The sequence below is a fragment of the Erythrolamprus reginae genome, chromosome 9 (genome assembly GCF_031021105.1).
Source record: "Erythrolamprus reginae isolate rEryReg1 chromosome 9, rEryReg1.hap1, whole genome shotgun sequence".
Classification (NCBI taxonomy): domain Eukaryota; kingdom Metazoa; phylum Chordata; class Lepidosauria; order Squamata; family Dipsadidae; genus Erythrolamprus; species Erythrolamprus reginae.
The window spans coordinates 26,715,792-26,740,886 of record NC_091958.1 but is presented as its reverse complement, the minus strand read 5'-3'; the positions used below and the strand labels follow the sequence as shown (position 1 = coordinate 26,740,886).

At 44.1% G+C, this 25,095-nt stretch overlaps 1 protein-coding gene across 3 annotated transcripts in view; it reads left to right on the top strand.

The window, feature by feature from the left end:
* The first annotated feature begins 1,550 nt into the window (after positions 1-1,550).
* Positions 1,551-25,095, top strand: part of KATNB1 (katanin regulatory subunit B1) — a 36,898-nt gene continuing 13,353 nt past the window's right edge. The window contains exons 1-15 of one of the 3 annotated variants that reach the window (XM_070760648.1): positions 1,551-1,683; positions 1,900-2,068; positions 5,020-5,150; positions 12,710-12,827; positions 14,046-14,146; positions 14,699-14,740; positions 15,798-15,881; positions 16,009-16,124; positions 18,162-18,233; positions 19,597-19,747; positions 20,443-20,630; positions 20,738-20,868; positions 21,710-21,760; positions 22,747-22,826; positions 24,634-24,753. In XM_070760648.1, coding sequence (XP_070616749.1) covers positions 2,029-2,068; positions 5,020-5,150; positions 12,710-12,827; positions 14,046-14,146; positions 14,699-14,740; positions 15,798-15,881; positions 16,009-16,124; positions 18,162-18,233; positions 19,597-19,747; positions 20,443-20,630; positions 20,738-20,868; positions 21,710-21,760; positions 22,747-22,826; positions 24,634-24,753 — 1,425 coding nt within the window. In that variant the 5' untranslated portion in view covers positions 1,551-1,683; positions 1,900-2,028. Of the gene's footprint in view, positions 1,814-1,899; positions 2,069-5,019; positions 5,151-12,709; positions 12,828-14,045; positions 14,147-14,698; positions 14,741-15,797; positions 15,882-16,008; positions 16,125-18,161; positions 18,234-19,596; positions 19,748-20,442; positions 20,631-20,737; positions 20,869-21,709; positions 21,761-22,746; positions 22,827-24,633; positions 24,754-25,095 lie in introns of all 3 variants that reach the window. The other 2 variants (XM_070760649.1, XM_070760650.1) reach the window with 2 other exon arrangements.

The window sequence follows — 25,095 nt, the reverse complement described above, 5'->3', positions numbered from 1 at the left end:
GCGTCGGCTGGCGAGAGGAACTCGTAAATAGGTGTTGTGAGCGCCCCCTGGCGCCAAGGGAGAGAGGCCTGGTTAATTGTCCTCACTGTTGGGAAATTTTTCCTTAATTCCAGGTTGCTTCTCTCTTTGATTAGTTTTTATTCTTTATTTATTGATTGATCGATCGATTTTGTCCAATACACAATGAGGGTTTTAGTGGGTATACACATAGTAAAATACATGATGAAGGTTATAGAGGATATACTCATAGTAAAATATATCTAAGAAAGAATAGAAAAGAAGATATAGTAATACAGTAGAGCATATCAATGAAGAATAGAAGGAGAGATATAGGAATGGAAGAAAGGTATAGGAGATATAGGAGAGCAATAGGACAGAGGACGGAAGGCACTCTAGTGCACTTGTACTTTTCCATCCATCATTTCTTGTCCTGCCTTCCGGGGCTTTGGATAATAAATTTGACCCTTTCTTCTTTCAGGCAGCCCCTCAAATACTAGAATGCTGCTATCATGTCGCTATCATTTCTGCAGCCAAATCCTGCAGCCCCTCTTCATATGTTTTAGTCTCCAGGCCTTTGGTCATCTTAGCTGCTCATCTTTTTTTGAAGTATGGTGACCAAAATTGTTTGCAGGGGGTGAAAGTGGGAGTGGTGCCCCCCCCCCGCTGCCTGGGGAATTCTGGGAGTTGAAGTCCAAATATCTTCAAGTTGCCAAGGTTAGGAAACACTGATCTAGACCAGTGTTTTTCAACCAGTGTGCCGGGGCACACTAGTGTGCCGCGAGACATGGTCAGGTGTGCCGCGAAGCTCAGAGAGAAAAAAAGCAAGAGAGAGAAAAAAAGAGAGAAAGAAAGCAAGAGAGAGAGAAAGCAAGAGAGAGAAAGAAAGCAAGAGAGAAAGAGCGCAAGAGAGCTAGAAAGAGAACAAGAGAGAGAGAAAACAAGAGAGAGAAAGAGAGAGAAAGAGAGGGAGGAAAGTAGAGAGAGAGAGAAAGACATAGAGGGAGGGAGGGAGGGAGGGAGGGAGGGAGAAAGAGAGCAAAAAAGAGAGGAAGGAAGAGAAAGAAAGAGGGATGGAGAGAGAGAGAAAGAAAGAGGAAGGAAGGGAGAGAAAGAGGGAGGGAGAAAGAAATAGACTGAAGGGGAGGAAGAGAGAGAGAGAGGATTTTTTTGTCCAAACTTTTTTTAACCCCCCCCCCCCCCTTGCTCAATGTGCCCCAGGGTTTCGTAAATGTAAAAAATGTGCCGCGGCTCAAAAAAGGTTGAAAATCACTGATCTAGACTTCCTCGGCCGCCCGCCCTGAAACGATTGCTCGTTCAAGCCCCACCCACCCGAGGTACTTCCGTCTACAGCCCCGCCCCTTTCGCGTCCTCCGCGGAAGCGCCGCGCTGAGCTTTGTGGTAACTCTACTCTTCTTTTTCTTTTTTTTAAGTCTACGGGAATCGCAGCTCTTTTCTCGCCGAGCTCGTAGCGATTGGTCAACGTCTCCGGCAAAGGCGGCTCCTCCGCTTGATTGGCAAGCCGAGCAGCCAAAGGCGAGAGCCCGACGACCGTGCCGGGCGGGGTCCGCTTCGTGCGCGGGTCTGTTGCCAGGGCGTCGGTTGTCCGGCAGCGGCCAATCCGAACGTGGGATGGGCAGAGGGCGCTCGGAGCCGTTTCCCGCAGAAACGCTGCCGCTCCGCCAGGTGAGTCTCACGGGGCGGGCCGGGCCAGGCCGGAGGCCGGGGAGGATTTCCCAGTCTCCGGAAGGGGGGGGAGGTTGCCGCGCCATTCCTGGGCCAGCGGCCGGGCGGAACTCCCCGTAACCGGGCGGAGGTGAGGCCGCGGCCTTGGGGGAGGCGGATGAGTGTGTGTGCCCGGGGCCTGGGCTTCCCTTTCAGACGATCCCCTCCCGCCTGCAGAGCGGCCCCCGCGCGCCTGGAAGGGAGACGGAGGAGCCGCCGCCGCCACGGATGGTTCCCTGCTGACGAAGCTACCGCAGCTGCTCTCTGGGAAGCCGGAGCCCTGGGGGGCTGAGCCCCCGCGCGCCCATGGCGGCCGCCGTCGCCACCAAGACGGCCTGGAAGCTGCGTGAGTGGAGTTGACCAATCTGTCTGCCTGTCTGTCCGTCTATCTATTTATTCTATTTATTTATTTGTCTGTCTGTCTGTCTTATCATCTATCCATCCATCCATCTATTTTTCTTTCTGTCTGTCTGTTTATCTATCCATGTATCCACCCACCCATCTATTTTTCTGTCTGTCCGTCTGTCTGTCCATCCATCCATTTTTCTGTCTGTCTCTCTCTCTTTATGTTTATCTTTATCTATTTATTTATCTCTCTCTCTCTCTTTCTTTCTTTCTCTCTCTCTCTATTTATTTGATTTCTATGCCACCCTTCTCACAGCGCCTCAGGGCGATGTACAATATTATAAATACAGCAATATATAAAGAAATCTAATTTACTTTAAAAGACTGATATAGATTGCTAAAAGTGTTAAAACCCCATATGTAGTCATCCACATTAATCCAACTAAATCATTCATAATATCAGCTGGAGACAATCTGGTCTCTCACAGCTCCAGCACTTTGAATTGTGCTTGGAGACCAATTGGCAGCCAGTGCAGTTCACTGAGTGATGTTGAAATGTGGGCAGATCTTGGGAGCCTCACTGTAGCTTGCACGGCTACATTTTGCACAATTTGTAGTCTCCGTACACTCTTCAGAGGCAGCCCCATGTAGAGAGCATTGCAGTAATTGACAAGGATGTGAGTGACTGTGAGAAGTGACACTCTATCCAGATAGGGCCACATATTTCTTTATTGATCCTTATTGATTCTTAGATTACTGATTACTGATTAGCCTTGTAGATTTTATAGTATATTTATAGAATTTTTAATTTGATTGAGATTCTTTTTTTTTATATATATATAAAATTTTATTACAAATATATACACATTTACATACAATATGTTTTATATTAATACAATGCTAAATCAACGCATAACAAATAAACGAACAAACAAACATAACAAACAAACAAAAAGAAAATATTCTTTAAAAAAGATCTAATTGCTTATTTAAGTACATTAATAACAATAACTATTCACTTAGTATATTTTATAATATTTGTACTTGTATTCCCTTCAGGAGGTAAGTTTTGAATGATTTTTGATTTTAAATTATTTTCTGGTGAAGCATGTTGTGTCCTCAGCGTATACCATTTTCTCTTGTAGGTTGTCACTGTTTCTTTAAATCATTTAATTCTTTCTTATCCGCCTTCTTTTATTCATATTCAATTTCTTTAATGTCATACAGATCTTTTTTTATAAAAAGTTTTTTTGTATATATGTCTTTTGTATTTTTTTTTCTATGTAATGAAAAGGATATAAAGTATTGTTAATTTGATTTTTTCTTTTGAATTTTATTTCTTTTCTTAAACCAGTTATAAAGATGTATCCAGGTTTTATCGTGTTCGGAATCCTCTTTATTTTTTAATTTAATTGTTAGTGCGTCAAATTCAGCACAGTCTAATATTTTTTTAATTATCAAATCGTCTTCAGGTGGTTCGGGTTGCTTCCAATTTTGGGCTATCGTTATTCTAATTGCTGTCAATATATGAATTAATAAGTAGTGTTTGTTTTTTTCAATTTTTTGATCTATAATTCCCAGGAGAAAGGCTTCAGGTTTTTTATTTATCTTCATTTGTAAAATCTCACTGTAGCTTGCACGGCTACATTTTGTAGTCTCCGTACACTCTTCAGAGGCAGCCCCATGTAGAGAGCATTGCAGTAATTGACAAGGGTGTGAGTGACTGTGAGAAGTGACACTCTATCCAGATAGGGCCACATATTTCTTTATTGATCCTTATTGATTCTTAGATTACTGATTACTGATTGACCTTGTTGTAGATTTTATAGTATATTTATAGAATTTTTAATTTGATTGAGATTCATTTGATTGATTGACGAAAGACTTAAGATTTGTTAGGATACAATTACTCCTTCTAATTAATTCCCCCTCTTTATCTACTTTCCCTTCTCTCTTTTCTTTATTCTTTTTGTTTGCTGAATTAGATATCTCTGGCATTGAAATTGTCTCTCTTTTACAAATACCTTACTTACTACAGAGAAGAAATATTTATAACTATTAACTCTTAGAGATGTCTTGGGAGGACCTTCCAAGGTTTATTGTGTACTTCTCTTTCTGATACAGTGAAATTTCATAAGATGTTAAAAATACCATATTTTTCGGAGTACAGTATAAGATGCACTTTTTTCCTCCCTAAAAGAGGCTGAAAATTCAGGTGCATCTTATACTCTGAACGCAGGGGGGTTTTCTGAAGCTTTTCCCCCCCAGCCCAACTAGGTGCTAACGATCTTCCCAACTCTTGCAGGTTCTTTCATTGTTACTGTCTGTGAAGAATGTTTTCCAATCCTAGGTCTTTGCAGAGTTTTTTTCGTTGCTCTAACTTGCTCCAAATAAGTTTCTTTCCAGCCCTAATGAGGTGCTAACAATGTTCCCAGCTGTTACTGGGTTGCATGCTCTTTCATTGTTCCTCTCTTCAAATAAGGTTTTTTTAAAGTCCTAACCAGGGGATAAAACTGACCAGCCTGAGGATGCTAGCCAGATGAATATCTGGTAAGATTCTTTTCCCTAAGGTGCATCCTATACTCTGGTGCGTCTTATACTCTGAAAAATACGGTAGTCCTCTTTTCTTAAATTGGGAATTAGGGAGGGGTATTGTCTTTGGAAATGGAGCAGACTCCCTCAAAATCATCATGCCCTGAAAGTGAACTGTTATTTGCCCAGCATCTTAGAGTTCTCAAAACAGGAAGGCGGCTGGAGACAGGGAGGCCAGAGGGTGGTCGGGGGGGGAGGGGAGTTGCTCGAGGCCCAGGAGGGGCCCAGCTCTTTCTGCTAACCCGCTTGGCTTTTCCTCTGGGGAGAGAAAGGAGCCGCTGCCGAAACTTCCGAGGATAAAGGCCGGAGCCCCAGAACGAATGGAAGAAGCTAATAAGCCACTTTTGTCCTTTTCTGTAGAGGAAATCATAGCCCACAGCAGCAATGTCTCTTCCCTGGTCTTGGGGAAAAGTTCCGGCCGGCTCCTGGCAACGGGCGGAGACGATTGTCGAGTCAATATCTGGTCGGTGAACAAACCCAACTGCATCATGGTAAGAATGGGGTCTCTTCTTTGGGGGAATCCAAGTGGTGAGCCCAAAGTGGCTCTGGGTTTGGTCTTTTCACACCCTGGGCTCAGAGGTGGGCTCTTAATGTGGGACGGTGACATGTGCTCGCCCCCATGGCTCAGTGCTAGTGGAGTCCAGTGCAATTCTGCTACCACACCTGGGCAGGTAGCGAAATTACACATGGACATGCAGGTGCGCCCATGGCACAGATGCAGTAGCGGAATTGCGCTGGACTCCGCTAGCACTCAGAGCCATGGGAGCGAACACACGTCCCCGTTCCACCTTAGCAGCCCACCTCTTCCTGGGCCTCCTTTCCTGCATCCGGAACCCAAGAGCTCTTGTGTCTTCCCTGTGGGGTGCCACTTGTGGGCTCCTCTATGGTGGCTGCAGAATTCTGGGAGTTGAAGTCCACAAGTCCTAAAATGGCTAAGTTTGGGGAGCCTGGTTTAGGTGTTATTTATTTATTTATTTATCTATCTATCTATCTATCTATCTATCTATCTATCTATTTTATTAATTGGATGTATTTGCTAGGTGGTATGCTGGGCAGTTAAGAGTGGCAGTTCCAGGGTGCTCTGGAACAAGATGCTTGACACATGGACTGAAACTCATTTTGACCGGTTAACAACATAGACCGGTTAGCAGGTTTTATTGACTAAGGCTGCATTTGGTGGGATTCATATTACATGCTGAGCCGCAGACAGAGAAGCCACATCAGGGCTTAGTGAAAGTGGATGTTCTGTCTCTTTCCCACAATATTTTTTTAAATAAATGTGCCATCCCACATGATTTTAAAGGATTTTCTTTCTTTCCTCTCTCTGCACAAACTCTTATTGAATAAAAACTTCTGTTTAAGAACTGCATTACAAGATATGATCCCATGTAGCCATTTGGTATTCTCACTGATGCCCCTTTAGTTTGTCAGAGGGTCATGCTGTATATAAATTTGATATTGGCACAGTTTCCTTTTCTGTCAATTATTTAGGCTCTAATCTTCCAAACTGTGTAGTCTATAAAGGAGAAAAGAAATGTACTTAGTAGACAAATATAGGATGCCCTGTTGAAATATTATGCTGCTTAATTCTGCCCCAGTGGAATTCCCACAAATGCACAGAGTCTCCCTGTCATTGCAGTGCCATTTCTGAGACCCACTATTGACTGTTGGGAGCTGAGTTGGTCCTTGGAACAGGAAGGGTGACAGCATAGCATCCTCCCTGATGGTCCCTTGCCTTGCCTGTGTAGTATCCAAAGGAAAGCAGTGTTGGGGAGACAGCGTGTCCTGCGCAAATCTGGCTCCATGTTGGGCAGAAGCCATGTTGAAACTAAGTATTTCTGTACCTGATCAGGTTCTCTTGGGAACCTTGGAATGCCACCTTAGGTGGGAGAGTTCTGTAATGAATCCGAGATAGAGGTGCTGCCTTCTCTTGGGTATTAATTGGTGCTCTGTGTTTATACGTGTTTGGCTGGAGCTTGCAGCCTCTCATCCATTGACCATGATGTAAACTTTGTTTATTGAGGAAAGGGCAATTCTATGAAGTGCTCAATGCATGAGTTGGGAAGTGGAGAAACAAACGTGACAAACCCAGGGATACATTAAAAGGGGATTTTAGCTTAGAGTTCTTAACTGTTAGGTTTGTACACATGTTATTGTATTGTATTTTGTGAGCCACCCCAAGTCCTCGGAGAAGGGCAGCATATAAGTCAAATAATAATAATTTGAGCAGAGAAAGTGACCCTACGCAGTTTTTTCTCACTGCTCTTAGAAAGTAATTATCCTGCCCTTTTTGGCTAACAAAATTAATGTTTTGTTTTCTTGGCTGATGATTTACCATCTTTTCAACAATCAGTTGTTTAACAGAATGGCCATGTACTCTATTGGTTAACATATTTTTCACGCTATAAGACGCTCTGGACTGTAAGATGCACATTAGCTTTATAGGAGGAAAACGAGATAAAAATTCTGCCTCTGCCTCTCAGCATCCATCTGGTATTCATCTGGCTAGCGTCCTTGCAGAGTCTTCCGAGAGGGGTGGCATACAAATCTAATTTAAAAAATTTATTATTATTATTATTATTATTATTATTATTATTATAATTATTAAACAGCAAACAGCCTGCCTCCTCTGTGTTTGCTGCCTCCGCCAAGGAGAGCTGGAGCCTTTGCTGCTGAGCAGCTGATTGTTGGTTGGATCCCGGAATACAGCGATCAGCTCTTTCTAGGCAGCGGGAATTACCACTGTCTGTTCGCTGGTGAACAGGCAGTGGCGATCGGCAGTGGTGAATGGGCAGTGGCAATCCGGGTATTCAGCAGCGAACACTCCAGTATTCCCCGATGGAGGCAGGCTGTTTGCTGTTTGCTGCAAGGATGCTACCAGATGAATACTGGATGGATGCTGGGAGGCAGAGGCAGACTTTTTTCCCCTTGTTTTCTTCCTCTAAAGCTAATGTGCATCTTATAGTCCGGAGCTTCCTATAGTGCAAAAAAATACTGTAAACCGATAGGGGGTTCCTGTCTCGTGGTGTGTGTGTGTTATAGTATGAAAAATACAGTATATCCTTAAGAACTTGCCTTTTGATTAGTATCCAGGCGATGTAGGTCATCATCAAGTATATCTACCAGTTTTTCTAATTGAAAGTTCTTGGCCCAAATAATTGTTAGCTGCTATTTGGTTTGCACTAAATCCCCACAGCAGAACGGTTGAATCTCTCAGGTGAAAAGCAGGAGGTCTCAACCCCCCTTTCCCAAAAGCCCTCCAGGACTTACAGCACTTGCCCCCAGGTCCCTCTTGTTCAGTGGCATGGGAGTTCCTGCTTCCACCCATAATCTCCCCCCCTCAAGGCTACATATGAAGGAACAACCTCGGAGAGGGGGACATACAAATCTAATAAATAATAATAATAATTATTATTGTTGTTGTTGTCTTTAGTCACCTTAGAAGTTAAAATGGAGACAACAAACTAATTACAGTGCAACCTTCTGGCTGTTAGAATAAGTGCTGGCCAGAGGATTCAGATTTTCTTTCCTTCTTCAATGGGAAATGAGTCAATTTCATGAGAGGTAAAGAAAGTTAAATTTTATTAGGAAAAAAAGACATGAGGAACTCTCCCTTTTTATTTTAATACTCATTAAGAAAGAAAGTAACTTGTGGACCTGCCCAATTTCGCAGGGGTGTGTGTGTTTGTTTTCAAACTAGTGAGTCTTGGCAACTACAAAATCCATGGCAAGATTTCTGGCAGTAGCTTTGAATAGAATAGAATTCTTTATTGGCCAAGTGTGATTGGGCACATAAGGAATTTGCCTTCGGTGCATCTGATCTCAGTGTTGCCTTCTGTTTGCTGTCGCCTTCTTTCTAGTGCTAAGGTCCACGATATATTGTATATCTAAAGCAGGATTAGAACTCACAGCCTCCTGCATTCTGGTTCAATGTATTTATCATTGCACTGATTTGGCTCTCTTTCACTCGGAGACACAAAACGTAGCTTATTGCTTGGTTAAAACCAGAAAAGGTTTTAAATTCCCAAAGATATATGTTACTCTTCTGGTCAACCACAAGATGGTGGTTTTACAGGCTGCTTTGACAGCCTTTTGGCAACTTAACCAAACGCTTTGCTGGAAGAAGAGAGGGGCATCCACGAAGTGACTCTTTCGCTGACTTGGCGTGTCTCTAAAGACAGCAATCTCCCGCAGTGTGTGTGAGTTGTGCTTTTCTGTAGTCACACCCTAGCATTTTAGCCTTGTGGTTGGGGCAAACCTCCTTTTGCTCTCAGCAGGCAGCTCAACCTGCAGTGCACTGAGTGTGATAAGAGCATTTCCCCCAATGTTTGGCCCAACTGACTCCTGATAGCAAAGGGAAGGGATGGCATGCATAAGCTGCTTAGAGGAGAGGCTGGGTGAAAGGCTGTCTAGTTTTTTCACTTGTTCATTTGTTTGTTTATTTATTTATTTCTAAATTTCATTTACATACGGTATATAAATATACAATAACAATACAAACATATAAAATTAAAAAGAAAAACATAAAAACATAATAGGAAGCGGGCGAGTGCGCGACTGGTCTGTATGGTGGCATTAACTATATACATTCTCTATAGCCAATTATAGATAACTTAATAATCTGAATTTGCTGATTATTAAAAATAGTTAACAGAAAATAGAAAAGAATATAGAGAAAACCAAGTAATAGTCTTAATTATTACACATATCTTTATCTCCTTTATACACTTGTTCATTTAGAAAGCTCTCAACAGTCCTTGGGCTTTTCCCAAGTTAACATGCCGTAAATGCAAACATACTTCTATTTATTTATTATTAGAGTTGGAAGTGACCTTGCAGGTCATCTAGTCCAACCCCCTGCTCAAGCAGGAGTTTCGGAAAATCTCAAGTGTTAGAGCTCTCACAACCACCACAGGCAAGCTGTTCCACTGGTTACTGGTTGATCGCTCTCATCGTCAAAATTTCTCCTTACTTCCAGGTTGAATCTCTCCTTGGTCAGTTTCCATCTGTTATTTCTTGTGTGGCCTTTTGGTGCTTTGGAAAACAGCCTGACCCCCTTCCACCCTGTTGTAGCCCCTCAAGTATTGGAACACAAACACCACACAAACTATTCTACACAAACATTAGAAATACGGTTGGGTATCAATGAATGCTGACAGCTTGTTTCTGGCTAATGATATTTTGCAGTTCAGCATTTACTTAAGGAAAATTACTCACAATTTTGAATTTTGATAATACAAAGGCTGTGATGATGATTATCCCAGCCACTGCGGCTTCCTTAGGAAACCATTACTCTAAACACTGCAAGCATCCAGTTGGTGTATCATCCAATAAAGTTATATTGCATCCCAAGCTGAGGGATTCTCAGGTTGTTTCTCTGCAGTTTCGAGGCCTTCTCTATAGCTGAGAATCTGAACACAGTCAGTGTAGGGTGAACTTGGACTGCTGTCGTTTCAGTTTCGGGTTGAGGCTAGATTGGCAGGCTCCCTATCTCATTTTTACAGCCCAAATCTCCAAGGCCTCTGGGCTGATCTGGAGGCCAGTGAAAAATCTCTCTACTTCCCAAAAGACTCAGTAACCTTTCTCCTCTTAAGACAGTGGTTCTCAACCTTTCTGATGCTGCGACTCCTTAATACAGTTCCTTGTGTTATGGTGACCCCCAACCCTAAGTCTAGTGCCAATTCTCCCAACAGAGCTTGAGGCTGATTGGCAGGGAAGTCAGAGGGACACCCCCACTGTAAATGCCTGATTGGTCGGAATGTAAAAATATATTCCAAGGCGCCAGAATAGAAGCTTTAATTCCTAACACCATGGGAAATTTGTCCTTTCCCATGGTTTTAGGCGACCCCTGTGAAACAGTCGTTCTAAGCCCCTCCCCCAAAGCGGTACTGACCCCCAGGTTGACAACCACTGACTTAACAGAAAAAAATCCATGGCTTCTAGAAGTTGGCACTCTTTTCTGGAGCATCAATATCCAAGATCAAGACATTGAGGTGACAAGGAAAAAGACAATTATAGGAAACATGTTTGGAGCCATGATGGTTAAATCAACCACCATTGAAAAAGTAGCATATTATTTAGATATGAAGTCATATATAAATCTCTTATTTGTGAAAGCAACTGCTACTGTATTGTTTCGCATTACTCCACAAATGGAGATTATCTAATTTCCAGAGCAAAATTCACAACTGTGGTGATTGTGCATTACTCAGAAGTCATTCCTAAGGCTTTTTTATTTTATGTATTTATTTTTATTTATTTTATTTTATTAAAAAATATTTACTGATTAATTTTAGCAATGAATACCCCAAATGTGTATTCCTTACACTGGATTTAGAAAGTCTCCATGCTGCTGTTAAAATGTCAGATTTTTGAGATGTAAAAAAAAATCAGACCAACATGAATCATTTCAATTCCCCCCCCCCCCACCTTTAGGGTAAGCTGTACCATTCAATTGAAAAACAAACTGACATCTTTTTTGGGGGGGGGATAACAAAGAACTGGCAATAATGTGGTTGCATAAAGATACACACAAACTAATACTTTGCTGAAGCAGCTTTCTATTTTATAAGAGCATTCAGTCTTTTGGGGTAGGAACCTTTGAGCCTGGCATATCTTCACTAGGAGATCTTTGCCCACTCTTCCTTACAAAAGCACCCCAAGTCTGCCTAGGAGATGCCCTCCAATTTATGAGGGCATCTCCTGTGCACAGCCCTCTTCACATCACCCCAGTTGAATTCAGATCCGGGCCCTGGCTGGGCCATTTTGCTGCTCTTCTGGGAAGCCATTCTTTTGTTGATTTGGAGGTATGCTTTGGTACATTGTAGTCCTGTTGAAATATGAAATTCCTCTGCCTCTTCTTCAGGGTTTTAGCAAAAGGGTGTATAGATTTTCTATGTCAGCACAGCACCCAACCCCATATTTCCTTCTGGCTCAAAGAAATGGAACTACAGTGGTACCTCTACCTAAGAACACCTCTACTTATGAACTTTTCTAGATAAGAACCGGGTGTTGATAATATGTAAATAGATACTTTGCTCTTGGATTAGAATGTTTTATACAAGAAACACCCCCGATTTGGTGGTGGGGTATGAATGTTTGTCTGGTGGTGGGCACAATCCACAAAACACTTGGTTTATGTTGTGTGAGTCTATATTGTAAAAAAACCAATAAAATATTTTAATTTAAATTTTTTTTTAAAAAAAAGATAAGAACCGGGTGTTCAAGATTTTTTTGCCTCTTGTCAAGAACCATTTTCCACTTACAAAAGCCTCTGTGGGGCCTCTCTAGGAATCTCCTGGGAGGAAACATGGCCAGAAAATGCTGGGAGAAGCTTCTGTGAAGCCTCTCTAGGAATCTCCTGGGAGGAAACAGGGCCGGAAAAGGCAGAGAGCAGCTTCTGTGGGGCCTCTCTAGGAATCTCCTGGGAGGAAACAGGGCCGGAAAAGGTGGGGAGAAGCCTCTGTGGGGCCTCTCTAGGAATCTGCTGGGAGGAAACGGGGACTCCACCCTCCCTGTGGTTTCCCCAGTCGCACACATTATTTGCTTTTACATTGATTCCTATGGGGAAAATGGCTTCTTCTTACAAACTTTTCTACTTAAGAACCTGGTCACGGAACGAATTAAGTTCGCAAGTAGAGGTACCACTGTATTTTCCATTGGTCAGCTTTTGTCTCCTTGCTACCACAGAGATCCCTGGAGCTGAGCAGCTGTAAATGCTCTTTTTAACAATGCAGAGAGAAAGAGAGAGATTCTGCCTTTCTGTGAAGAGAATTCAGAGGCAGAAATAGCAGTTGGTCAAATAAGGAAAAAAAATAAAGTAACTTATTTTGCAGTCATCCATGCAACTTTCCCACAGAAAAAATCAGGAAAGTGCTTATTGTTTACTAAGGCTAGCAAATTGTTTGCATAATTTTGACCTGGCATCAAAAGACGAAAAATATTCTTCATGCGCTGCCACTGCTCAGATCCTTATTCAGTGAGCAACTTAATTGTGGCTGGCACCTCCCTTCAGTTGGCTGACTCTTGTTTTTTCCCCCATCTTGATCAGAGTCTAACCGGTCACACAACGCCTGTGGAGAGTGTGAAGATTAATACAAATGAAGAGCTCATTGTGGCCGGATCTCAGTCAGGCTCCATTCGGATCTGGGACTTGGAAGCAGCCAAAAGTAGGTTTGAAAGACTTTCTGGCACTTCCCCTCATCTAGCTGCCCTGTAGAAAGGGAGCCAGAGGATTGGGTTTTGCTCTGAGGGTTAGTAGGGCACTTCACTCCTTCTTTCTTTTTCAAATAAAAGTCTGTATTTGATCTCTGTCTGTTCTGTATGAGAACTGGATTCTGCCAGGTGGGCCACGGAATGACGCAGAGTTTTGAGCCACAGATTTCTTCTCTGGCCACACAGTAGCTTTGCCTTAAGAAATCACAACATGAAAAAGAAGTCTAACATGCATAGAAGTCAAATAAATTTATTTATTCATTCATTCATTCGATTTTTATCCCGCCTTTCTCCTTAGACTCAGGGCGGCTTACAACATGTTACTAATAGCACTGTCACTGAATTTAAACATGCCTTGGATAAACATATTCATTCATTCATTCATTTATTCATTCATTCATTCAATTTTTTTTGTCAGGGTGGCTTACAACATGTTTGCAATAGCACTTTTTAACAGAGCCAGCCTATTGCCCCCAGGTCCTCATTTGACCCCCTTCGGAAGGATGGAAGGCTGAGTCAAGCTTGAGCCGGTGATGCGATTTGAACCGCTGACCTGTAGATATACAGTCAGCTTCAGTGTTCTGCAGTACAGCACTCTACCTGCTGCGCCACCCTGGCTCTAAATAAATAAATAAGCTGCCCCGAATCCTTTGGGATTGGGTGGCATAGACGTCGAATAAATAAATAAAACAAAAATGCACATGGCCCTCTGGTTTTCCATTTCACATAGATATTTATTGAAACTGATTGGTGATTAGAGTGCAGTCCACAAGTCTTAAAGTTGCCATGTTTGGGGACCCCTGGACAAGTCGGTTGACTAAGAAGTTGGAGCTGTACGTTTTTATCATTAATCTCTTATAGGAAGTAGATCCTGTTTGCCTGGCGTTCAGTTCAGTTTTGCACACAATATGTCGCCTCCTGTGACAAGTTTATGCGGGTTTCATATCCTTCCCCATGGATTTTTTCTGTTATAGAAAAAGGATCTTAATCTTACCAAGTCACCTTTAAGAAGCCACATTTTGATTCAACTTTGTAATAAATTATTTTAAAAAGAAAACTTAACTAAATAAAACACAAAAATATACCAGCCATGCTGTCTAGCATGCATTTATCTCTGGCAGAATAATGTCTTTTTATAATCATAATTTTCTTTCCCTGAATTTCCTCTTCAGTCCTCCGCACGTTAATGGGCCATAAAGCAAATATTTGCAGCCTCGACTTCCATCCTTATGGAGGCTTTGTAGCTTCAGGGTCCATGGACACCAACATTAAGGTAAGACCAATACATTTTCTCTCCTCTTGTGGAAGGATGATGAATGTTGTGAGGGGCAGGATGAAGGAGCAGATTAATAGTCCATGTACTTGAATACCTGCTTGGAGTTCTTGTTTTTTGAATGTGTCTTTTTGCCACTTCTGAATTTCAGTCAATTTCTTGTTCATCTTATTATAATCTGCATTTCTTCAGATTTGCTCTTTTCAAAAGCACCCAGAGATTTGAAAGACATGAATATTGTTCTGGGTAACCCTGAACAAGCAATGCTTTTCCTCCAACATGGTGATAGCCATCCATTGGTAGAAGCCACAGAAAGGTCTCTGCACCATTCTCAAAACTCAGGAAGAGAAGTTTCATGAAAAACTTGAGTGGTGCTTCTTAGGCCGCATCAAATATCCATTTCGAAATTTACTAGCTCCGTGCTCTGAAACAGTTACTCAGTCCCAAGTCAGAAATCCGGACTTCTTAATGTTAAGATAAACCTTGATTGATTAGGACAGTTAAATGTTTTCATCTTTTAAAAAGAAACAACTTTTTTTCCCTTTCATGCAGCTGTGGGACGTAAGAAAAAAAAGTTGTGTCTTCAGGTACAAGGTAAGAAGGAAAATACGTTCTGTTTCCCCTGATGTCCTGACACCCACTTGTTCAATGCATAACATCTACTGGGAAAATTTGAAAAGCTTTATGAATCAGGAATGATCAACATACTTGTATTCTAATAAAGAGAAAACAAAATCCGCTTTCCTGTAAGATAAAGTATTCCATTTTAATTGCACTTCTAAGCAATTCTGTGTTTTCTGATGTTTCCCCCAGTTTAGCCTGCTGTGAAATCCAGAGGGCCAGGAGAAGGGGGCGGAAGTGGGCAAGGGAAGCTGTGCTTTTGCAGACTTTGTCCTGGGATATTTACACACACACACAAACACACACACACACACACACACACACATACATACACACGAGTGTTGTCAAGAGTCTCCTGTGGACCCTCCCTGTCTTCCGTCTCCTTTGCTGCCTTAGCTGACCCTTCCCTTCCCTGGAACTTCTCTGGGGTGTATCATCGTAGGGCAGTGATGGCGAACCTATGACACAGGTGCCATAGATGGGCATGCGGAGCCATATCTGCCGGCACGCGAGTCGTTGCCCTAGCTCAACTCCAGTACACATATGCACACCGGTCAGCTGATTTTCGGCTTGCACGCAGGCTCTGGGAGGGTATTTTTGGCTTCCAGAGAGCCTCCGGGGCAGGGGTTAGGGAAGGCGTTTTTGCCCTCCCCAGACTCCAGGGAAGCCTCTGGAGCCTGGGGAGGATGAAAAATGGGTCTCCTGGGCCGACCAGAAGTTGGGAAATGGACGATTTCTGGCCTCCAGAGAGCCTCTCGGGAGTGGGGGGGTGGGGCGGCAGGGGAAACAATTTTCACCCTCCCCAGGCATTGAATTATGGGTCTGGGCATTCACACAGGCGCGATAATGTATGTGCTCGTGTTTTTGGCACTCGAGGGAAAAAAGGTTGGCCATCACTGTCCTAGGGGGTGACTTTGGGCAAGACCTCCTCCCCCAGACCAGTGTCTCTCATTGGCTGCAGTTGTCTAAAGAGGGGAGAAGCAGGTGTTTTGAACGTCGCCTTGAATGCAAACCCGGTTTCCCTTTGCAGGGCCACACAGGAGCCGTTCGGAGTCTCCGCTTCAGCCCGGATGGGAAATGGCTGGCCTCTTCCTCTGATGACCACACAGTGAAGGTTGATGCCCTCCCCCCCTTTCTGGGACAGCCTGGGCCATTGAACAGCTCGGCTGATGGGTGTGGAATTTGTTAACACCCTGGCAAGAAAAGCTTTTGTGGTTTCTTTCCCCCCTCCCCCTCCCTAGTTGTGGGACCTGGCTGCCGGAAAGATCATGTTTGAGTTCGCAGGACACACGGGGCCAGTCAACGTCATTGAATTCCACCCCAACGAGTACCTTTTGGCCTCTGGGAGCTCCGACAGGTAAAATCAGCTCTGGCTTGGGCTGGGGGATTTGCTGAGAGTGTAGGGCACAGGTTTTGAATTGTTGTTGACGTTGTCTTGTGCTGGGAAGACATTCCTGCTCCTAGGACAGTGATGGCAAACCTATGGCACAGGTGGCACATGGAGCCATATCTGCTGGCAAGCAAGCCATTGCCCTAGCTCAGCTCCAACGTGCATGTGGGTGCCAGCCAGCTGATTTTTGGCTTGCACAGAGAATTTGGAAGGGTGTTTTTGGCTTCCAGAGAGCCTACAGGGGGATAGGGGAGGTGTTTTTACCCTCCCCTGGCTCCAGGGAAGCCTTTGGAGCCTGGGGAGGGAGAAACATGAGCCCACTAGGCCCATCAGAAGTTGGGAAACAGGCCATTTCCAGCCTCCAGAGGGCCTCTGTTGGGTGGGGAAAGCTGCCTTTGTCCTCCTCTGGCATTGAATTCTGGATGTGGGCACTCACACATGCGCAATAGTTTACATTCATGCTCATTCGGCACCTGTGGGAAAATAGCTTCACCATCACTGTCCTAGGGAAACCTTTTATTCACCAGTTCCTGCTTCAGAAGGAAGTCCAGATTTGCCCTCTGTGCTCCCCATAATGTTTTTCATAGTGTTGAAGCTTCCATGAAGCTCCTGAGAGATATTGTACCTGGTCCTGGAGCTGCTCTCCTCTTTGGGCTTAAATCAGTATTTCTTCATTTGATGCCCGCCCTCCCTCCCTCCCTCCCTCCTTCCTTCCTTCCCCTTTTCTCTCCTCCCGCCCTCCCTCCCTTCCTCTAGGTCTTAAGCATAAAACTGACCAGGAAAGACTTCATGAACTCAATTTGTATAGTCTGGAGGACAGAAGGGAAAGGGGGGACATGATGGAAACATTTAAATGTGTTAAAGGGTTAAATAAGGTTCAGGAGGGAAGTGTTTTTAATATGAAAGTGAACCCTAGCACAATCTGAGGCTAGTAACGTGAGAAAATATTATTTTATTGAAAGAGTAGTAGATGCTTGGAACAAACTTCCAGCAGACATGGTTGGTAAATCCACTGTCACTGAATTTAAACATGCCTTGGATAAACATATTCATTCATTCATTCATTCATTCATTCATTCATTCATTCATTCATTCATTCAATTTTTATGTCAGGGTGGCTTACAACATGTTAGCAATAGCACTTTTTAACAGAGCCAGCCTATTGCCCCCACAATCCTGGTCCTCATTTGACCCACTTCGGAAGGATGGAAGGCTGAGTCAAGCTTGAGCCGGTGATGAGATTTGAACCGCTGACCTACAGATCTACAGTCAGCTTCAGTGGCCTGCAGTACAGCACTGTACCTGCTGCGCCACCCCGGCTCTTTATATCCATCATAAGATAAAATATAGGAAATAGTATAAGGGCAGACTAGATGGACCATGAGGTCTTTTTCTGCCGTCAATCTATGTTTCTATGACTCAAAACCAAAAGTTTCACGCCAGATATGTTTTCCTAATATTCTAGCCATATTATATTTTTGGACATACTATATCCTATTTTCTGGCAGTCATCTATACATAGGGCAATGTTTTTTAAAAGCCAGAGATAATCTTCTTCAAAGATTCTTTCATTAGGAAATATTAGCCTGTATTAAAAAAACGAAGTCTATGTTTTCTGTGTTGCTAGGAGGGGTTACGTGCAGAGGTTCACTAGGCAAAGGAGAAGGCAAAAGCTGTTTGAAGCACACACACACACACACCAGGCGCTTTCACATTTCACCCTCTGGCCTTAGAGCCTTGCTCCTTTAGAGAGCAGAAGTCTGTTTAAAGAGAGCCTGATCAGTGTTCCTCACTTTGCAAGGGCAGCTCTCAGCCAGAACCCAGAAAGATGGATAGATGTAGGTAAAAGGATGTAAAAGATGTATGTGTGAGATGTAAAAGGAACTGGAACTCAGAGCTTGGCGGCTGGCGGTGACTGGCAGCAACGAGTGACAAAAGAAGTTGGGTTTGGAGAGAGAGCTGATCGTTCACTTCCTCTGTCTTTGCTTTCTTCTTTCCTTGTAGGACAGTCAGGTTCTGGGACTTGGAGAAGTTCCAGACGGTGAGCTGCATTGAGGAAGAGGCCACACCTGTCAGGTAAGCTGCAGCAGGTATCGGTCCATAGGAATGGTGCCGAGTGGCTGGTCCAGGGGTCGCCCCCCCCCCCCCCAAAATTTGAATTTGGAGTCCATGACAAGTGGAATGGCCCTCTTATTTGTTTTTTTAAAAAGATTATTATTTTAAAAAGCTACATACGTAATGTATTTACAAAAATAACTTGCAATATATATAATCATAATAATGGTAGCAATAACAGGCAAGCAAGTCAACAAGAAGAGGCAAAAAACCAGACAAGAACCAAAACAAAGACAGAAACAAAACACCATTTAAGAAGACAGAAATATCTTATTTCTCTCTTAGCTGTCCCAATCTTAAATGTTTCTTATCAAATTTTATGCAGTTATTCATATCGTTTAATACATTTACATTTCATAATTGGTCTTATATAGTTCTTTTATAACTCCTCTTCAATTTATTTTTATTAAATACAGTGATACCTTGTCTTACAAACTTAATTGATTCAGAGACAAGGTTCGTAAGGTGAAATGTTCGTAAGACGAAACAATGTTTCCCATAGGAATCAATGGAAAAGCGAATAATGTGTGCAAGCCCAAAACTCACCCCTTTTGCCTTACGCCACTGGGAATCCCTGCCTCTGGACTTATGCTGCCAGACGAAGCGCCCGTTTTTGCGCTGCTGGGATTCCCTTGGGGCTCCCCTCCCTGGGAAACCCCACCTCCAGACTTCCATGTTTTTGCGATGCTGCGATTTCGCTGAGGTTCCTCTCACTGGGATTCAAAGCAGTGCTGGCAAAAATGAAGGGAATCCCAGCGAGGGGAGCCTCAGCGAAATCGCAGCATCGCAAAAACACAGAAGTCCACAGGTGGGGTTTCCCATGGAGGGGAGCCCCAGGGGAATCCCAGCAGTGCAAAAACGGGAACTACTGCTGGCAACATAAGTCCGGAGGTGGGGTTTCCCAGCAGCGGCGGCTTGGGTTCGTAAGGTGAAAATAGTTCAGAAGAAGAGGCAAAAAAATCTTAAACACCGGGTTTGGATCTCGAAAAGTTTGTATGAAGAGGCGTTCGGAAGACGAGGTATCAGTGTACTTTGCTTTATAATTAGCTCATTGCACCCTTGTCTGTTAGAATGTTCTTCTATACTAAGTCTCTCTTTTCTAACTCATTGTTATCTATATATACTCTACCATCTCTGCGAGTTCTCAAAGTTTAACATCTCTATGCTATTATTAAGTTTTCCTCCTTTTATCTAACCATTTATACCATTTGCCCCAAATTTGATAACAGTCCGTGTCTTCTTTTTCTTTTCATCTCATAGTTAGTCTGTTCATTTCTGCCACTTCAAATATGGCCCTCTTGTTGTTGCCTCTCCCCCCTCGCAGGTGTGTGCTTTTCAACCCCGACGGCTGCTGCTTATATGCCGGCAGCCAGGACGCCCTGCGGGTCTACGGCTGGGAGCCCGAGCGCTGCTTTGAAGTGGTCTTGGTGAATTGGGGCAAAGTGGCTGATTTGTCTATCTGTAACAATCAGTTGGTGAGTGAAGGAATGGCGGAGTCAGATTTTCTGGCTGATTCTGGCCCCGGTTGTGGTGGTGTTCCCCACAAAGGGCTTCCAGGGGAGGGACAGGGGTATTTCTCCCCCCCCCCCCCACCGCTGTCTTGTTGCTTGCCAGGCAGCTTCCCTTCCCTTGTGTGGCAAAGCCATCACCCTAGTTCTCTTGAGGAAGGGCAACCCACCTGAGGCAGCACAGAATAATAACAATAATAATAATAATAATAAGACGAAGAAGAAGAAGAAGCTCACAACAATATACAAATCCAATATTTAAAAAGAAAACAAAACATTCAAAAAACCATACAATACAATCATACCATTCATAAAAAATATATGTGCTCAGGGGTATCTCAGTTACCCCATGCCTGGTGACAAAGGTGGGTCTTGAGTAACTTGCGAAGGCAAGGAGGGTAGGGGCCGTTCTAATCTCCGGGGAGAGTTGATTCCAGAGGGCCGGGGCTGCCACAGAGAAGGCTCTTCCCCTAGGGCCCACCAGACGACATTGCTTAGTCAATGGGATCCGGAGAAGGCCAACTCTGTGGGACCTTATCAGTCGCTGGGATTCGTGCGGCAGAAGGCGGTTCTGAAGGTATTCTGGTCCGATGCCAGAACCTTTTTCTAGATCCTGCTTGCAAATACCTAAAATTCTTAAGGATGTGGATTCTTTCTGTTAGATTGGCGTTTCTTTTACCCAAAGCACCGTCTCCTCCTATGTCGTGGACCTCAGCAGAGTCACCAAATGTGGTTCTGGGCTCCATGGGCTGATTCGAGATGAGAAACCCCTGAGCCCACCCCCGTCTCTGGGCTCCTCCCTCCGGCGAATCTACGAAAGGCCATCCACCACCTGCAGCAAGCCCCAGAGGTGAGCGGGGGGCGGGCAGGCTTTTTGGGAGGGCGGGTGAGCAGAGAGCTCGCTCCTGAGTGATGGAGGCTCAGCTTCCTGGTCCCTGTCGCTGTCTCATCCCTTAGAATGAAACACAACTCCGAGAGTGAGAGGCGCAGTCCAAGCAGCGAGGATGACAAGGAAGAAAGAGAATCTACTGCCGAGATCCAGAACTTGGAGGATTACAAAGAGATATTCCAGCCAAAGAACTCCATCAGTGAGTTGGACTTCACATTCTTGGATCACTTGGCTTGATGTTGGGCAAAATAGCAATAGCATTTAGACTTCTATACCGCTTCACAGTGCTATACAGCCCTGTCTAAGCGGTTGACAGAGAGTCAGCCTCTTGCCCCCAACAGTCTGGGTCCCCATTTTACCCACCTTGGAAGGAAGGAAGGCTGAGTCAACCTTGAGCCTACTGAGATTCAATCTGCCAAACTGCTGGCTGCCGGTGAACAGCAGGAGTACCCTGCAGTGCTGCACTCTAACCACTGTGCCACTGAGGCTCAGTATCTGCGCATCAATCTTTCTAGTGTGTGTACCCTCAACTTTATGAAGCTGTGAAGAATTCCTGTCCCATAAAGACTTGTGGACTTCAACTCCCAGAATTCTCCAGCCAGCTATGCTAATTCTGGGAGTTGAAGTCCACAAGTCTTACAGTTGCCAAGTTTGGAGACCTCCTGAGCTAGCTGCTTTAGTCAACTCTTCCCTCCAGAAGCTTCCAAGAAGCCACCTTATGTCTCCAGGTTGCTGCAGAAGAGCTGAGCCAGCAGTTATTCAGGTGGTGAGAGGGGTCGTCATACCTGAGTGTCCAGGTGGATCTTTAGCAAGGGTTTTACTTCCCCTGAATGCTCTCTTGGAAGGGATAACCAGCAATGAGTTGGAGCTGGAATCCCAAAGCTCTTGTGCTCGGAGTTTTCCTGGTGGCCTGAAGGTGGGAAGAGTTCCCAGAGAGCGCAGGGGCGTCGCTTTGGAGTCAGGCTGCAGAAATCCAGAAGGATCCCGTTTCTTTGGTAATCTTATCATCACAGTGGACGTTTGGGCTTTTGTCTTTATAGCACGAACTCCCCCCAGCAAGAGCGAACCTTTTCCTGCACCTCCAGAGGACGGTGAGTTCAGAGCGCTCAGGGGGGCTTTCCCGACGTCCCTCGCAGAAAGGGGCTGGGGTTTAACCTCTGGGGCCCTTTGCAGGCAATGAAAATAACGGGCACCTTCAGTTTAGTGGACAGTTGGGGTCTCTCCTCCCAAGGCACCCAAAGGAGAGCCGGCTCAGGGTTGTTGTGGCCCAGGGTAAAGTGCAGAGATTTCCCCGTGGAGATGCCTGGGGGCAGCAGGGGTCTCAGGGAAGCCCCCCCCCCTCCCAAGCAGGGCATATACCCAGAGGCTCCTACCTTGCTTTGTGCAGCAGTCCGGGGGTGGGGATCTCCGGCCTCCCTGGCTGGAACGTCTTCTCTGGGGTTTTTGCTCCAGGAGTCTGTTGGGCCTCCCTCGGGAGCCACTCATTCCAGGAACCACCGTCCTGTTTTGTGGGACCCAATTCCACAGTGTGTTCTGTGGAGAAGAAATGCCTAAAAATTGGGCCGAATGAAAAATTCCCACCTGAGAGAGTTGGGCTGCTAAGGTGGGACGGTGACGCATGTCAACTGAGTGCTGGCGGAGTCCAGTGCAATTCTGCTACTGCACCTGGGCAACCACGGTCGCCCCTGCGTGTCTGCATGGGATTTCGCTCCCTGCCCAGGTGCAGTAGCAGAATTGCACTGGACTCCGCCAGCACTCAGAGCCCCAGGGGCGAGAATGCGTCACCGTCCCACCTTAGCAGCCCACCTCTGCCACCTGCTGCTTCAATTTATTTATTTACTTGGATTTCTTGGCCAGGCTTCTTCAAGGGATTCCGGGGAGGGGGGGACACAGTTTTCGGGCATCCCCTTCCATCTTTTGTCAAGTGTACCTTTTGTGCACCACCCTTGTAAAGCTTCAGGGGGTCCAAAGGCTGCTGCTCTTGTGCCCACCTTCTGCCCAGCAGCATGGGTTTGGTGGTTGTTGGAGGGCTTTTTTTGCCTTCTCCCAGGAGACCCTTTTCCCTCTCTCCCTCTAGAGGCGGCAGCACCTGTGAAAGAAGCCTCATGGGCTGGTCCAGCAGCAGAGGCCGCATCCCCTCTGCCAGGCCCGGAGAAGGTAGGTGCTCCGGATCAGGGCTGCTCCTTCGGGGGTGAAGGCCACCACCAGACGCATCCTGCATTGGGGAGGAGGGGGGCAAATGAGGGGCTTCTTTCCACTAGCCAATCCTGAGCAAGCGCGATGAAAGGCAGGAGAGAGAAGGCTTGTGCCCGAAGCCCTCTTTGGCCAAGGGCCTGATGATACTGGGGAACAATTTGTAACACCATCTCTGTTGAGTTTGATTCTGGAGCTTTTTTATAGTTATTTTTTTAAAATAGTTTTTAAAGTTTAAAATTTGAAAGGAATATAGACGTACAAACAATAACAACAAAGAAAAAGAAAAGAAAACAGAAAAAAAGCAAAAAGAAAAGAAAAAGGAATACGTACCCATAACAATATAAATACATTTACAAAAACAACACCCTCCTTGTATTCTTTCATTTTCTTGTTTTGGCAAACACAATCGATAAAGAAAGTCATTTTGGTTATTAAATTCTCCATTTCTATATATCTATCATCATTCCTACCACCTTATCTTAATCATTAATACAAAAATTTATATAATTAAAATAATCAAATTCAGTGTGTAATTTGAAAAGGATTGTTATTTTAATATTCTTAAATTTCTGGATATATAGTTAATTAGGCATGCTGGTTTCAAAACTGTCGTTAGTTTTCTTCTACCACGTCAAGTTTTTTCTCTACACCTTATATATATACTGCTCAAGAAAATAAAGGGAACACTTAAGCAACACAATATAAACCAAGTAAATCAAACTTCTTTGAAATCAAACTGTCCACTTAGGAAGAAACACTGACTGACAATCAATTTCACCTGCTGTTGTGCACATTCAACTTTGTACAGAACAAAGTATTCAAGGAGAATATTTCATTCATACAGATCTACGAGGTGTTCTTTGAGTGTTAAAGGAAACACTCTTTTTTTTAGCAGTGTGTGTATATGAGTATATGTGTGTATACACATATATACTTTATCAGCAAAATATGTTGCAAATATTATAGTGAATTAGGCAATATGAGCATCAAATTGCATTTTTTACATAGCCATCTTGCTAACTTCCTGTAAAATCTTGGTGCAGTCAGGGGTGAGCATCAAGGTAGATGGGATGCACATATGATGGCTGACTATTGTTGGAGCATCAAGCGAAAATGTCCACAGATTAACACTCCAGAAAAAGCTATAAGCGAAAGCTTTTACCATAATATCTATAATTATCGTTTGATAAAAAAACAACTATTTGTATGAACACAATTTAACTTGCAGTAACTATTGTAGCCGTTATATGAATAAAATTATTATTTGTAAACAGTATATTTGGTAAGTTTTTACTTTCCTTTCCTTTATATGCACAATTTGTATGACTTTTGAGGGTATCCTGTAGCTTAAAAAGTTGACGTGATAGACAACAACTATTATTATTTTTTAATCCAGAGGCCAAAAGTTAGTTGGAAACAAGTCACAGATTTAAGACAACAAAATTGCTGTTCCCCAGTTTTAGGCTTTCAAGCAACATCTCTCTCTCTTTCTGTCTCTGTCAACTGTCCCATTGGTAAATGCAGCAAAAGAACATTATTTTACCAAGAGTCTAACTTGACTGATAATTCCACATAGGAACAGAAATAGCAAAGCCAATTCTAAACTTTTCCTGTGAAAACCAGCATAGGTAAAATCCCCTTTCTTTCTTTCTCTCTCTCTCTCTCTGGGTGAGTCTCTCCCCCTCCCTCCCCCTCGATCTCTCTCCCTCTTTTTCTTATCTTTCTGCCCTGGAAAACTGTGTGACTGTCCTGTCCTTTCCTACCACAGACAGACCCTGTGCAGAGACCACCCGTAGCTGCCTCAACCCCGATCACGCGGGTGGAGCCCTCGGTGATCCCAGCCGCCAGGAATGAGCCCATTGGGCTGAAGGCCTCCGACTTCCTGCCGGTAGGTTTCTTGCTTGCCAAAAAAAGAGAGAAGAAATAACAATAATAATAATAATTTATTTACATTTATTATTTAAATTTAAAATAATATAATTTATTAGATTTGTATGCCGCCCCTCTCCGAAGACTTTTGCTCAGCAGCTAAGACAGGGAGCAGCTTTGGATTTGACCAAAGGCCCAGCAGTCTTTGGAGCCTTGGTGGCGCAGTGGTTAGAGTGCAGCATTGCAAGCTGTTTCTGCTGACTGCTGGTTGTAGTTCACCTGTTCAAATCTCATCAGGCTCAAGGTTGACTTAGCCTGGTGGGCAGTGTTCCCTCTAATTTTTTGGGGGGCTGGGCGGAAA